The sequence below is a fragment of the Dasypus novemcinctus genome, chromosome 17, assembly GCF_030445035.2.
Source record: "Dasypus novemcinctus isolate mDasNov1 chromosome 17, mDasNov1.1.hap2, whole genome shotgun sequence".
In the NCBI taxonomy this organism is placed as follows: Eukaryota; Metazoa; Chordata; class Mammalia; order Cingulata; family Dasypodidae; genus Dasypus; species Dasypus novemcinctus.
Window position 1 is genome coordinate 43562873 of NC_080689.1, and position 12513 is coordinate 43575385.

At 45.1% G+C, this 12513-nt stretch overlaps 1 protein-coding gene across 6 annotated transcripts in view; it reads left to right on the plus strand.

Moving 5' to 3' along the window:
* SPTBN1 (spectrin beta, non-erythrocytic 1) overlaps positions 1-12513 on the plus strand; it is a 209084-nt gene that overhangs the window by 139819 nt on the left and 56752 nt on the right. For all 6 annotated transcript variants that reach the window (XR_011646105.1, XR_011646106.1, XM_058278571.2 and 3 more), the window contains one exon: positions 10247-10420. Coding sequence is in view for 4 of the 6 variants with exons in the window: in XM_058278571.2 (XP_058134554.1) it covers positions 10247-10420 (174 nt within the window). In the remaining 2 variants the exon portion in view is untranslated. The remainder of the gene's footprint in view (positions 1-10246; positions 10421-12513) is intronic.

Below are 12513 nucleotides of genomic sequence, written 5' to 3' on the forward strand. Positions count from 1 at the left end.
TTCTTCTTACTCCATTAGTCAATCTCAAAGAAAGCAACAAAAAAGTTTTTTTGCCGCCATTAATTCTAAAACAGGCTAAACTAGGTGGAGAAGATAGGTTTACCCTGAGATTTAAGCCCTAAATCCCACATTGCACTGCTCTGACTGAGTTTTTTAATAAAGCCTTTGTTAGCAGAACCATACTGACATATATTGTTGCTGAAACAGTGTTGTGTGACTGGCTTCAGAACCCAGCCAATTTTTGCAATATCGTTGTTTGTTCATTTGTTTGTTTTTAGGAGGTACCGGGGATTGAACCCAAGACCTCATACATGAGAAGCAGATGCTCAACCACTTGAGCTACATCCACTCCCTAAGATATTGTTTTTTGGGGGGAAAATTTATATATTCTAAATAACTGGCCACAGAAGAACTCTCCTGTTAAATTGGGTGTCTAACTGCACAAATGCAGAAAGCAAACTAATAGTAGATACTTTATGCTGAGGTACAGAATGAATGGCCCTGAAGCCCTAGATTTCAGAGCCCCCTGGATGGGGGAATCAAGAAATTTTATGGGAGGGTGGGGGTATGGTTTCCAGCTGGGTCCAAAGGGAAGGTTCAGATGTAGATAGCTGGGGAATATTTGAGTAGAGTATCAGCTATGAGGAAGACGAGAGAGTTTGGGGGTGGGTGGCAGACTGTGGTATAGGGAAAGCATCCCAGCAAAACTGGAGGGACTGTTTTCAGAAGGACCAGTACCTTAAGTATGTATGGCTTTTAGTGTTTCCAGAGTCCTCTCACATACATCTCATAGTTCTCATAGTCTAATGAAGAGGGCACCTTACATGTTTTGGTTTTAAAAAAACAGCAGTAACTTGCCCAAGGACCAGTATTGTTAGTGCTGGAACTTGTACTCCAGCCCAACTTTGCACCTCTCAGTCCCCTCCTTTCCCACTAAGAAGATGCTCTTGGGGAGTGGGTGCAGAGGAGGAGACAGGTGGGATTAATGGAACTGTGTGGTGTTCTCTGAGGAATTATGATTGGACAAGAATCAGTAATGCTTCTGAAAGCTCAAATTTGTTGTGAAGGTAGGAGTTTAGGAACTTACTGTGATATGCTTGGCCATATTGTATATTAGAGAAAATTTTGGAGTTGTAATTCCCATCCTCCCACCTATACTGTGTAGTGGTATTCTTGTGTGTGTGGTAGCAAAAATTTATTTTTTATTAAAAGACAAAAACATGAGCAAGTGTCAACACTGGTATACTGAGACCAGTTCCTTTCTTTCCTCTGTATGCTCTCACTAACAAGAGATCAGCAGGCCCTGGAGAAATCAGCTTGCCTGCCAGTGAGTCTTCCCACCCTGCACTACAGACATAGATTGTATTTTACAGCTGGAAGTGATTTTGGTGGCCACTAAGTAGATGTTGTAACCAAGACTCAGAATGAGTGGCTGGGAAGGCGGTGCAGCTGGGCACCCAGTCGGCTGCTCCTGGTTCCTGGGGGCTGCAGCTCTGTCCACTCTGCCAGCACCAAAGCCCTTGAACATTTGACCCTCCCGACAGTTTCAGGGTTACTTTGGACATCTATGAAGAGGATGGTGAGGGGAGTGCCCTTAACCAGGGTGGAATGTAGTGGCCCAGCTCCCCGGGGGTCTCCCAAAACCCCGGGCCAGGAATCCTCCCTTCTGTCTTCCCCTCCAGTTCACGGGGCAGATAGGCTCCAGGAAGCATTTGTTTTCTCATTTCCACTTAGGCTCTGTGAGTATTGTGGTTATTCCACAGTTCTGCAAATCCTGAGTGTGAGTGGCCCATGCTTAAGGCTGGCACGGCCAGTCAGGGCAGAGCCGTAGCCCTGCGAGGGACACCCAGCTCCGTCATTCCTTTCTAAGGACACAGGGTCTGGGAGGGTGAGTTTGCCCAGGGCCAGGGCTGGTGCTGGCTGCTCTAAAAAGTAACAGAATTACGTTGGCAGGTCCTGGAGGTGGTTACTGAGCCCTATCTCCCACTCCCCCTGAGAGCCAGAAGGAAGATGGGTCAGGAGTGAGGCTGAGGCCGAGGTGTGGTTGGTAAAGACTGGGACTGGAAGGGGCGCGGGGACCTTGGGAAGGGGAAACAGGGAGAGTGCCCGCCAAGCACAGGAACACAGGCTGTGGTGTGGGAGGAGAGGGGAAGCTTGTTAAAATCATTTAGAAGGAGGATCAGTAAAAATAGGCATTTCCTCAGAGGAGCCGCCTCCGCACCCGCAGAGCCCCCTCCCCAACTCCTGAGTCACAGAGGAGTCTGGTAGCATCCTTGTCCCCTCATTCCTGGCATTTCAGGCGATTCCATCCGAAGTGGCAGCAGTGCAGAAGTACGCATGTTGCCAAGGGAACTGACCTGTGTGTGCCCCACTAGCAATTAATAATTGAGGCAAAACAGGGAACGCTCTTTTTTTTTTTTGGCAGAATTAGCCATTCTTAAGGCAAGGCTTATTGAGGCGCGAGTGTTTATTACTGAGAGATGCACCCCTCCCCTAGTTCCATTGTGTTTAGTTTTCTCCATTGTTACCTCTTCTTCCTTTTGAGAAGATGAAATTTAGTAATATAAAAATAGCTCTTTAAAAAAAAACAAAGACAAAAACTCCAAACCGCAGCTCTTGTTTCCTTTCACATGGAAATGTCTGCCTCTCTTCCTCCTGAATTCTGGGTTCTCCCTTGGTAGAAGGAGGGCTCTTTTGAATCCTGGTCCACCACATACTAACTATCTGGACATATTAATTGATTTTTCTGAGCCAATGTGTTCATGAGTAAAATGACTGTAATACAGGGTTGGGAGCAGTGTGACTCAAGCAGTTGGGTGCCCTCCTCCCACATGGGAGGTCCTGGCTGGCTTCGGTTCCCCGTCCCTTCTAAAGAAGACAAACAGTGAGCAAACAGACGAGGGAGCCACCTTGGGGGGTGGGGAATAATACAGCATTGTTGAGGACTAAATATAATAATAGCAGATGCAAACCACCTAACAGTGAGAGGTTAACACACCATAGTTGCTTAATAAATGACAATTAAGATTTTTATCTCTTGAGAGCTATGTCCTTTATGTTACCATATATTTCTGTGTATAGCTCTGTGAGATCATTAGCATCTTTTAAAAATCAGCTTCCTGTAATTATTGCTTCTTAATAATTGCTTTTTAATCTTGCCCAAGTATTTTGCATTAAAACATGTTAGAAACCCTCTCTAAAGCAAATAGAACACAAGTCAGGATACTTGTGTTTTCATCATCTTTTCTTTCTCCCTCTTATATTGTAAGTCATCTTACTGCACCATGTCTTCTTTTTTGTTGTTGTTCAAAAGGCATTAATATTTCACTCAAGCTAAGTGAACTTCAATTGAAAAGATATATAAGAAAGATATAAAGATGGTATTAGAAAAATCTCCTAATAACTTACTGTATAGTAGTTTGCCTAGTTTGTTACTAGATGCACAACAGTAATAATCTTTTCTTTAAAAGTAATTTCTATAAATCATGCTTATCAGACTTGTTTCCTAATACGCTTTAAGCTTCAGAACTCTTACCAAGTATAGAGCACCAAAGGTACAAGTTTGGGTATTTTTCACCTCCCCCTCCCTGGGGACACCACCATCCACATTTTTCTCTATCACCTCTTCTTTTCTTGCCGAAATCTAAATTGGATTATCATTTAAATTATATTTAATCTTAGAAAGTTAATATTATCATCCCCATACTGAGCACCTTGTCTTCTGGGTTTTTTTTGTTTTTTGTTTTTGTTCGTTTTTTTTTTTTTTAAAGATTTATTTATTTATTTAATTCCCCTCCCCTCCCCTGGTTGTCTGTTCTCTGTGTCTATTTGCTGCGTCTTGTTTCTTTGTCCGCTTCTGTTGTCAGCGGCACGGAAAGTGTGGGCGGCGCCATTCCTGGGCAGGCTGCTCCCTCCTTCGCGCTGGGCGGCTTTCCTCACGGGCGCACACTCCCCGCGCGTGGGGCTCCCCCACGCAGGGGACACCCCTGCGTGGCAGGGCACTCCCTGCGCGCATCAGCACTGCTGTGAAGGCTCCACACGGGTCAAGGAGGCCCGGGGCCTGAACCGCGGACCTCCCATATGGTAGACGGACGCCCTAACCACTGGGCCAAAGTCCGGTTCCCTGTCTTCTGGTTTTAAATTTGCTTTTCAACTGTTACGACTCTTACTAGGAGTGCTTCTAGATCCTGGCATTTTCCGATGTCCCCAGAGAGAGGCTGTTTCTAGACAGTTTGAAACCCAAGTGGCATAAGGAGAGGGATGGAGTCCCTTTTTTGTTTTAAGTAGAATTTTGGGGAGGAAAACACTTGTTGCCCCTTGCTGGTAGAGAGACACTTTGAGAACAAGTTTGAGAACACCATAATAATTAGTTTACTGTTGTTTATTAATAGCAGCCCTAGTTATCAGTACTGTCCCCATTTTATAAATAAACGGTTGAGGAGTTAAGGCAGTGATTTGCTAGAAAGTAGAGAAATTTTAATTTGAACATCAGAATCGTTACCTTCAAACTGCTCAACAAAAGCATATTGTGTAGGTATGTATGGCTGCTTATATTTGACATTTTAAAAGCTAAAAAGTGGAAACGGACTTTGGCCCAGTGGTTAGGGCGTCCGTCTACCACATGGGAGGTCCGCGGTTCAAACCCCGGGCCTCCTTGACCCGTGTGGAGCTGGCCATGCGCAGTGCTGATGCGCGCAAGGAGTGCCGTGCCACGCAAGGGTGTCCCCCGCGTGAGAGCCCCACGCGCAAGGAGTGCGCCCGTGAGGAAAGCCGCCCAGCGTGAAAAGAAAGAGCAGCCTGCCCAGGAATGGCGCCGCCCACACTTCCCGTGCCGCTGACGACAACAGAAGCGGACAAAGAAACAAGATGCAGCAAATAGACACCAAGAACAGACAACCAGGGGAGGGGGGGAAATTAAATAAAATAAAATAAATCGTTAAAAAAATAAAAAATAAATAAATAAATAAAAGCTAAAAAGGTGAAAAGAACAGTAGGTAAATTATTTAAAAATCTTTAGGAGGAAAAACGTCAAGGTATTGCCCTTTTTATATATATATTTTTTTCCCCAGACAATTTCCCATTCATCTTTCCCACCTCCGGTTATCCCCACGTATTATACCTTCATTCCCGTAGCTTTCGAAAATTGGTGTTTCGTTTTGTGTTACCATATGAAAGAGTCTGATCATTTGCCAAGAAAATTTGTCTGCCCGTTTTCCTTCTGTTCCTCCCTGAGTCTCATGCTCCATGTTTTTGGTGGCTGGAGCTGGAGCTGGGTCTGGAGTGAGGCTTGGAGGCTCCTCAGCAAGGCCAGTCAGTGCCAGCGGGCCCTGTGGTGTGGTGGTGCATGTCTAGACCCTGAGGAAAGTGTGTGTGTCCCTGTCGCCATCCCCACCCCCACAGATGCCGTATTCATGTGGAAGCACACACACAATCCTGAGATTTTGTGGAGAGAGTATAGAAGCTTAAAATATCTCATATGTGGTTCCTGTTTGGAGGGAGGAGATTCTGACAAGAGCACTTTCTCTGCTGCATTCATTTGAATGTAAGCCAGACTTAAGTGATTGTGAGGTAAAATCTGAAAGAATGGTGGTTATACCTGATGGAGCCTGGGAGATCCCAAACCGCCCCCCCGCCCCCCCATCTGTTCCTTAACTCCTTCCAGTTCTATCCACACTGCTTCCACTGCTACCTCTCCCACCCACTGTGCCCAGTTTAGGAAATCACCTTTTCTGTCCTTATTGCTCCAGAGTTCTCAGGTTGAAGACCCTTGCTTTGTGATCGAAACTGCACATGCAGGTGCAATAGTATCTCACCAGTCAGATACACAGCCACCAAAGCGAGATGAGAGAAGTCTTCTGAAGAACAAAAATAATGCCAGACGGGAAGCAGATGTGGCTCAAGTGACTGAATTCCTGCCTACCACATGGGAGGCCCCTGGTTCAGTTCCTGGTGCCTCCTAAAAGAAGACATCAAGCGGGCAGGCGCAGCAAGCTGATGCAACAAGAGAGACAAGAAGAAAAACATAATGAGAGACACAACACACTGGGGAGCAGAGGTTCCCAGTGCCTCCTAAAGAGGTCAAGCAAGACAGCTATGCTGATGTGACAAGCAGATGTGGCAAGCTGATGCAGCAAGATAATGCAACAAGAGACAAAAGAGGAAAAACACAATGAGAGACACAACAAAGCAGGGAGCAGAGGTGGCTCAAGGGATTAGGTGCCTCCCTCCCGTTATCAGAGGTCCTGAGTTTGGTGTCCAGATCCTCCTAAGGAAGTAAGGAAGCTGAACAGACACAGCAAGTGCAAACAACAAGGGGGTGGAGATAAATAAATAAAATAAATTTTTTTTTTAATTTTAAAAAATTTAATTCTTTTTTTTTTTTTTAAGATATATAGATCACAAAAAATGTTACATTAAAAAATATGAGGTTCCCATATATCCCACACCCCACCCCACCCCACCCCACTCCTCCCACATCAACAACCTCTTTCATCATTGTGGCACATTCATTGCATTTGGTGAATACATTTTGGAGCACTGCTGCACTGCATGGATTATAGTTTCCTTTGTAATTTACATGCTCCCCCAGTCCATTCAGTGGGTTATGGCAGGATATATAATGTCCAGCATTGCCCTCAGCAACTACCATGCCCACTGTCTACTTCAATGATACAATTTCTTCAATTGCTAGAGTCACAATAGTTCTATAGTAGAATACCAGTAAGTCTACTCTAATCCATATTTTTTCCTCCATCCTGTGGACCCTGGGATGTTGATGTCCACTCCACCTCTAAATCAAGAGGGGTCCTAGATCCCATGTAGTTGATGGATGCAATTCTCCTACTTGAAGTTATAGGCACTCTTGGCTCCCTGGTGTGGTGGTTGACCATTTTCACCTCCCTGTTTAGCTGACCTGGGTAAGTTCAGTGAACTGGAGAGTAGGATTTGCAACACTGCTGAGGCTCAGGGTCCAGCTGGCACATGGACAGTCCAGAGATTCAAGTCTCCTGAGCATACACCAACCCCAGCACCAGCCACAGTTTCAGTAAAAGGGACAGAAGAGACATGTGTAGAAAGGTCACATCTGAGTCCAACTCCATCACACCCAGGAGCACAAATTCCAAAGTAGGGCCCACTGACAAGGCACTGAACTCCAGAGCCATCTGCCATGACCATAGAACCTGTGTGTCTCCATAGCCCTCACCATTACCTGGGGTTGTATCCACTTTGGCTGTCTCTTGGATGCTGCTGAGATGTACATAAGTGCACCCCTTTGATGACCTCCCTACTCTTTTTTGAAAACTCTTAGCCATATAAACTCATTTGTCTCTACCATTTTCCCCTTTTATTGAAGGTCTTTTTCTAACTGCATCACCAGCTAGTGATTGGTAGTAATCCCTCAGCGCCAGGGAGGTTCATCTCTGGGAATCATGTCCCACTCTGGGGGGGGAAGGTAATGCATATACATGCTGAGTTTGTCTTAGAGAGGGACCACATTTGAGCAACATGGAGACTCTTAGGAGGTAACTCTTAGGCACCCTGCAGCTCTAGTCCTAGTTGAAATTTCAAGCACACAGGCTCATAAGCATAGTCATCAGTACCAAGGGCTCATCACTGGACCACCTTCTTCACTAATCTTTGCCCTTGCACTTGGGGGATTGTTGCTGTTCCACTGGGGAATGTGACAGTGCTCCCCTGCCTAGGAACCCAGCCCTCCCTCAGTTGTAGTTCGTAACAAACTATTATGACAATACCCAGTGAATATCCAAACATTTTTATATACCCTATATACATGCCCTGGAGAACTCCCTCCCAACATGTGTTCCCCATCAATCACATCCCACACCAGTGTCCCCTGCCATAGTTGAGCCCCTCTGCGGTCCAAAACTTCTTCAATAATGAAGCCTAATATATTACCAAAATCATTAGCAGGAAAATGAAATAGTAATGATAAGTTTAAAGATTAGAAATAAATCTTAAATTTAAAAAAAAAGTGAGAATCCCTTGTACCACCTTCCCTAGAGGTAATTAGTCCCCATCCCTCAACTTTGAACAAAATTTTAACCAGAAGCTCTGGATATGAGAACAAGGGCTGCTGTGAATAGTTCCTTTTTCAGCAGTGAGTGATAAGAGCTGATCCAAGAAAGGATTGTAAAAACTGAAAGTACACGCAGGAGAATCTTATGTAGAGGTCTGTGGCTCTTAACCTGGGACAGTAGACCTGTTCTCCTCTTTCCACAAATTTCTCTTCATCTGATAATGTCCAGTATTGTGGCCAAATGAAGGGGGAAGACAGGTGTACCTTTGAAAGAGGGAAGACCAAGGTCAACCTCAAACCACGTCTATAGAATCTAAGTAGTAGAGTTTTTAGTTGCTCCCACCCATTTCAGTTTTATTTCTAACCACCCTCCCCCCCTTGGATTGCTTGATTTTGAAGTAATGTTATCACCTGGTATAACATAAATAACAAATCCTTGCATTTCCCACATAAATGAATTGAATTAGTTTAGAAGTTTCTGCAGAAAAATGGCCGGTGTGTAAGGAAATCTATCACAATAGTGTGAAAGCTTGTCTTTTAGAGAAATTTCTTTTTCCATTGCTATTATTTGAAAATAGAATTTACCACTTGTGGTGAGGCCTGTGCTTATAATTCTTTTCCTCAGGGTCAAAGCACATTCTTCTATTCTTGCTTGTTCATTTTTGTAGGAGAAAAGAAAGTCAAGAAAAAATAACATTCTGAGACCGCGCAGACTTAGCACAACCACTTGTTACCCAAGTCTTCTTCCCTTCATATGTTTTCTATCTTGCAAATAACCAAGCATCTTAACTACAGAAGGGAAAGTGGGAAATGGGCAAGATGTTAATGTAGGCTGACTGCTGCTGTCATTGGGGTTTGCCCAGATGGCTTCCCACCTGGCTGCCTTTCCTTCATGTGGCTGGCTCATGGCATGCTCCAAGCCCGGTCCATCCCTGGGCAGCCACTAGGCACATGCCTTGTGCTCGAAACCCAGTGAAGAATCTGGCCACTGATAATGGAGCAGAAATATAAATCCCCTCCCCTGCCCACAATGAGGCCAGCAGTCCAGCAGAAAGTAATAGGAGCACTACCTGAAACACGATTAGGTCCTTCAGACCTGTGTGGCCCAGACCATACCTGTGTAGAGTTACAAGGAAAGGGAGACCTGTGAGAACTGGAATGGTTGGAAATGGCTCATTAGTAGGGAGGACGTGACTTGACCTTGAAAGGTGGGTGGATGGAGTGAGATGGCAGAGTACGTGCTGGGGAAGTTGGACAGCAAGCCACCAAGTCTGCAAGGCTGACACGCAGGGTGTGCAGATTGGTGGGGACCTCTGTGAGGGATCAAGATCAGTTTCTACAAGAGGGAGGGTGCAGCCAGTGGTGGAGTACATGGAATTGATCTTGACACTGTAGATAATAGAGAGCCATTGAAAATTTTGTTGATCCTTTGTTTTTTTAGGAGGTACCAGGGATTTTACCCGGGACCTTATACATGTGAAGCAAGCACTCAGCCACTGAGCTATACCTGTTTCCCTGTACTTCTTTATATATAAGCTTTTGCTTTGCTTATTTAAACATTCACCTTCTGAAGGTCTCACTGGATTTTTTTGAGATAACTGGGTAAAGGGAAGAGAATTTGGCTTCCCATGAAGGCTACTGTACTGTCATTTGTCTTTTTCTTTATCCTTTATGTTCAGTAAATAAAAACCTTTTACTCAACACTGTCTCCACTACCCTCATACAAACTCCTGTTTCAGAAATCAGGAAATTCTCCTGATTTGGTTGTATGTCCCTTTTTTCATTTTGAGCCGATCTTTGGAAGCCACCCATACCAGCAGAAGGCAAGCGTATTTTTACATTGAAAGAATCAGGAAATCCTTACAGGTATTTTACTGTGCTTCTGCAAAAACTGTACTGATGGTGACAGTAGTGCTGAAGGTTTATCTCTAAATTTCAGTTTTCTGCTCATTTGCAAATTGTGTAGCTTCCGTGATTAAACAAATCTCTAAAAAGTGACTGGTTGCCATCTTTAAGCAAGCCTTTCTCTTCTAAGGCTGTAATGGTAAATGCTGTCTTTGAACCATATGAGCACACCTTTTTTCAGTGTTCTGGTTTGGGTAGGGGAGTGCTACCTAATGAGCACATGTGGACTCTGGGCCAGGTCCCTGGTCCCATCTCGGCCCCATCAGATGATCTCTTTCCACCTTCTGCTCTCCCTTTTTGTAGCCTAAACCCACCAAGGGGCGAATGCGCATCCACTGTCTGGAAAATGTGGACAAGGCACTTCAGTTCCTGAAAGAGCAGAGAGTCCATCTGGAGAACATGGGGTCCCACGACATCGTGGACGGTAACCATCGGCTGACTCTCGGCCTCATCTGGACCATCATCCTGCGCTTCCAGGTGAGGAGCTCGGCTGGGATGCCGACGGTGCCCAGCCCTGGGCAGACCTCCCAGGTTGAGCCTCCTTGTGAAGCTGACCTACCCATTCCAAAGGGCCAGGTTCCTGAGCAGTGTGTCACCTCCAGCCCACAGGATTGGATGCTGCCCTGCGAGAACCTGGCGGCTCCCGAATCCTCCCACCATTTCACTAACCCCTGACAGGCCTGGCTGTCCTCTCCTATATAGCTCAGTGGCACAGGGGCTTTCAAGGAGCAAAGGCATAAGGATGCAGCTGGCGCTAGGATACCATCCCTAGACTGAACTTCACCAGATTGTGGTGTGTTTTAGAGAATATTTCTAGGAGAGGCTGTTTAGGGTCATGGCATGTGTGTAGCCACAATTTTCACCTTCCCATTCTCTTGAATATGGGGCTACAGTTCTCGGGGAGGGGGGAAGTATGCATGTTTGAATTGATGATAATTACTTATGCATTTGTTGTACTTGAGTGGGGGAGGCTCTAAAATTGCAGAAGTATTTTAAGCTAGAACTACTGTCAAGGTCATTTTTTTTTTCAATTCCTTCGCTTTACAAGAAAAGACAGGCCCTAGAGGAGTTAGGGCTGAAGTGAGTGCATCAGACCTGATTACTGATTCTTTCTCTAGGCACATTGCTTCATGCTCCATGCAAATTATAGCTGTCTTTGTTTTCTTATTAAACATCTGAAGTCAGCCTGTGACCAAACCCTTTGCCTTCTCACTTTTCCTAGGATTAGGTTTGAGTTTACAGTGTTCTGAGCTGGGTGGGGGATGAGAGGTGGGAGGTGAGCAGGGATGGAGCTAAGACAGAGTTATACAAAGAAATGGGTGACCCTTTGGGAAAGCTTTTAATAGTTCAGGTTCCCAGGTCCCAGACCTGGTGATTCTAAAATTTATGCCAACAGAGGTGAAATTAACAGAACATTCCTCAAGCCTCACTCCAATTTTGTAGAGTAAAAAGTTCTATTCCTGCTGCCTTTTGCCAGTAGCAGCCAGAGCATGGAAGGGCAGCCTGATAGCAGCCTCTTACCAGCTGGTCGGCACCCATTTGGCAGAGCTGGCGCACACAGCCCTTTCCAGGATTCTCGGCCTGAATCGGGTTGAGTCACTGGTTAATTACCTTCCTGTCAGCTTGCTTCTCCTATGCTTCAACCCGTAGATGCTGATGCATACTTTCTCCCTTTCCTTTGAGGCAAGAAACAAGCTTCTGATATTACTGCAGGGCCTGCAGTGCTGGTAATCCAACATGAGTAAGCTTTAGTAAATCATCACTTGCAAAACAAACACAGTGATTACACATCAACCAAGGCCCAGCTTACATTCTGCCTCCCGATGTGTGCACATGCCCCCGCATCTCCCAGGGCAGAACTTGCCCAGTGCATCTACAGCCACCATCCATTAAATGCTGATGACAGCTCACCGCTTTTCTGCTGCTGTCCCATTAGAAGGGAGAAAAGATGGTTGAGAAACTGAAGTGAAAGTCTTAGAGTTTGCCTGGTCTAAATAGTGAACCGTTTTCCTGAGCAGGTCTGGAAACAGAGCCCCTTATTTACACAGAAGCATAAGGAAGTGGACAGGGGTTGATGTGTGAAGTTTCAGCCTGGCTTTCCTGGTGGGCTGGGTATCTCACCCCTTGAGGGAGGGTTATTCTTTCACATTCACTTTCTGCACATGCAGTAATGGTTCTTCATAATAGAGTTCGCGTTTATGCAAAAACTCTGACTTTATGTTCTTATCACAGTTAAAAATGGAGAATTTAAAAAAAAATACAATCGTTACAATTCCTAAGTGATTTTCCTAGTTGAAAGTTTCTAACTTTTTAGTATTATCTTTATGTATTTCATTCTCCTTCCATCTTTTTTTTTCATGGAGAATTCCAGGGGTTATTTGTAGATTGACTTGAGAGAGGTTTGACAGAGTCGGGGTAGGGATGCTTAGGTGGTTAGAAAAGGTGATGGATGTCCTCCCAGGCTAACACAGCCACCCCAGCCCGCAGTCCCCATTTTAGGAAAGGAAACCAAAGCCCAAGGGTGTTTTATTAGAGTATTTGTCTAAATCACCTAACTAGTCCCCAGCTCC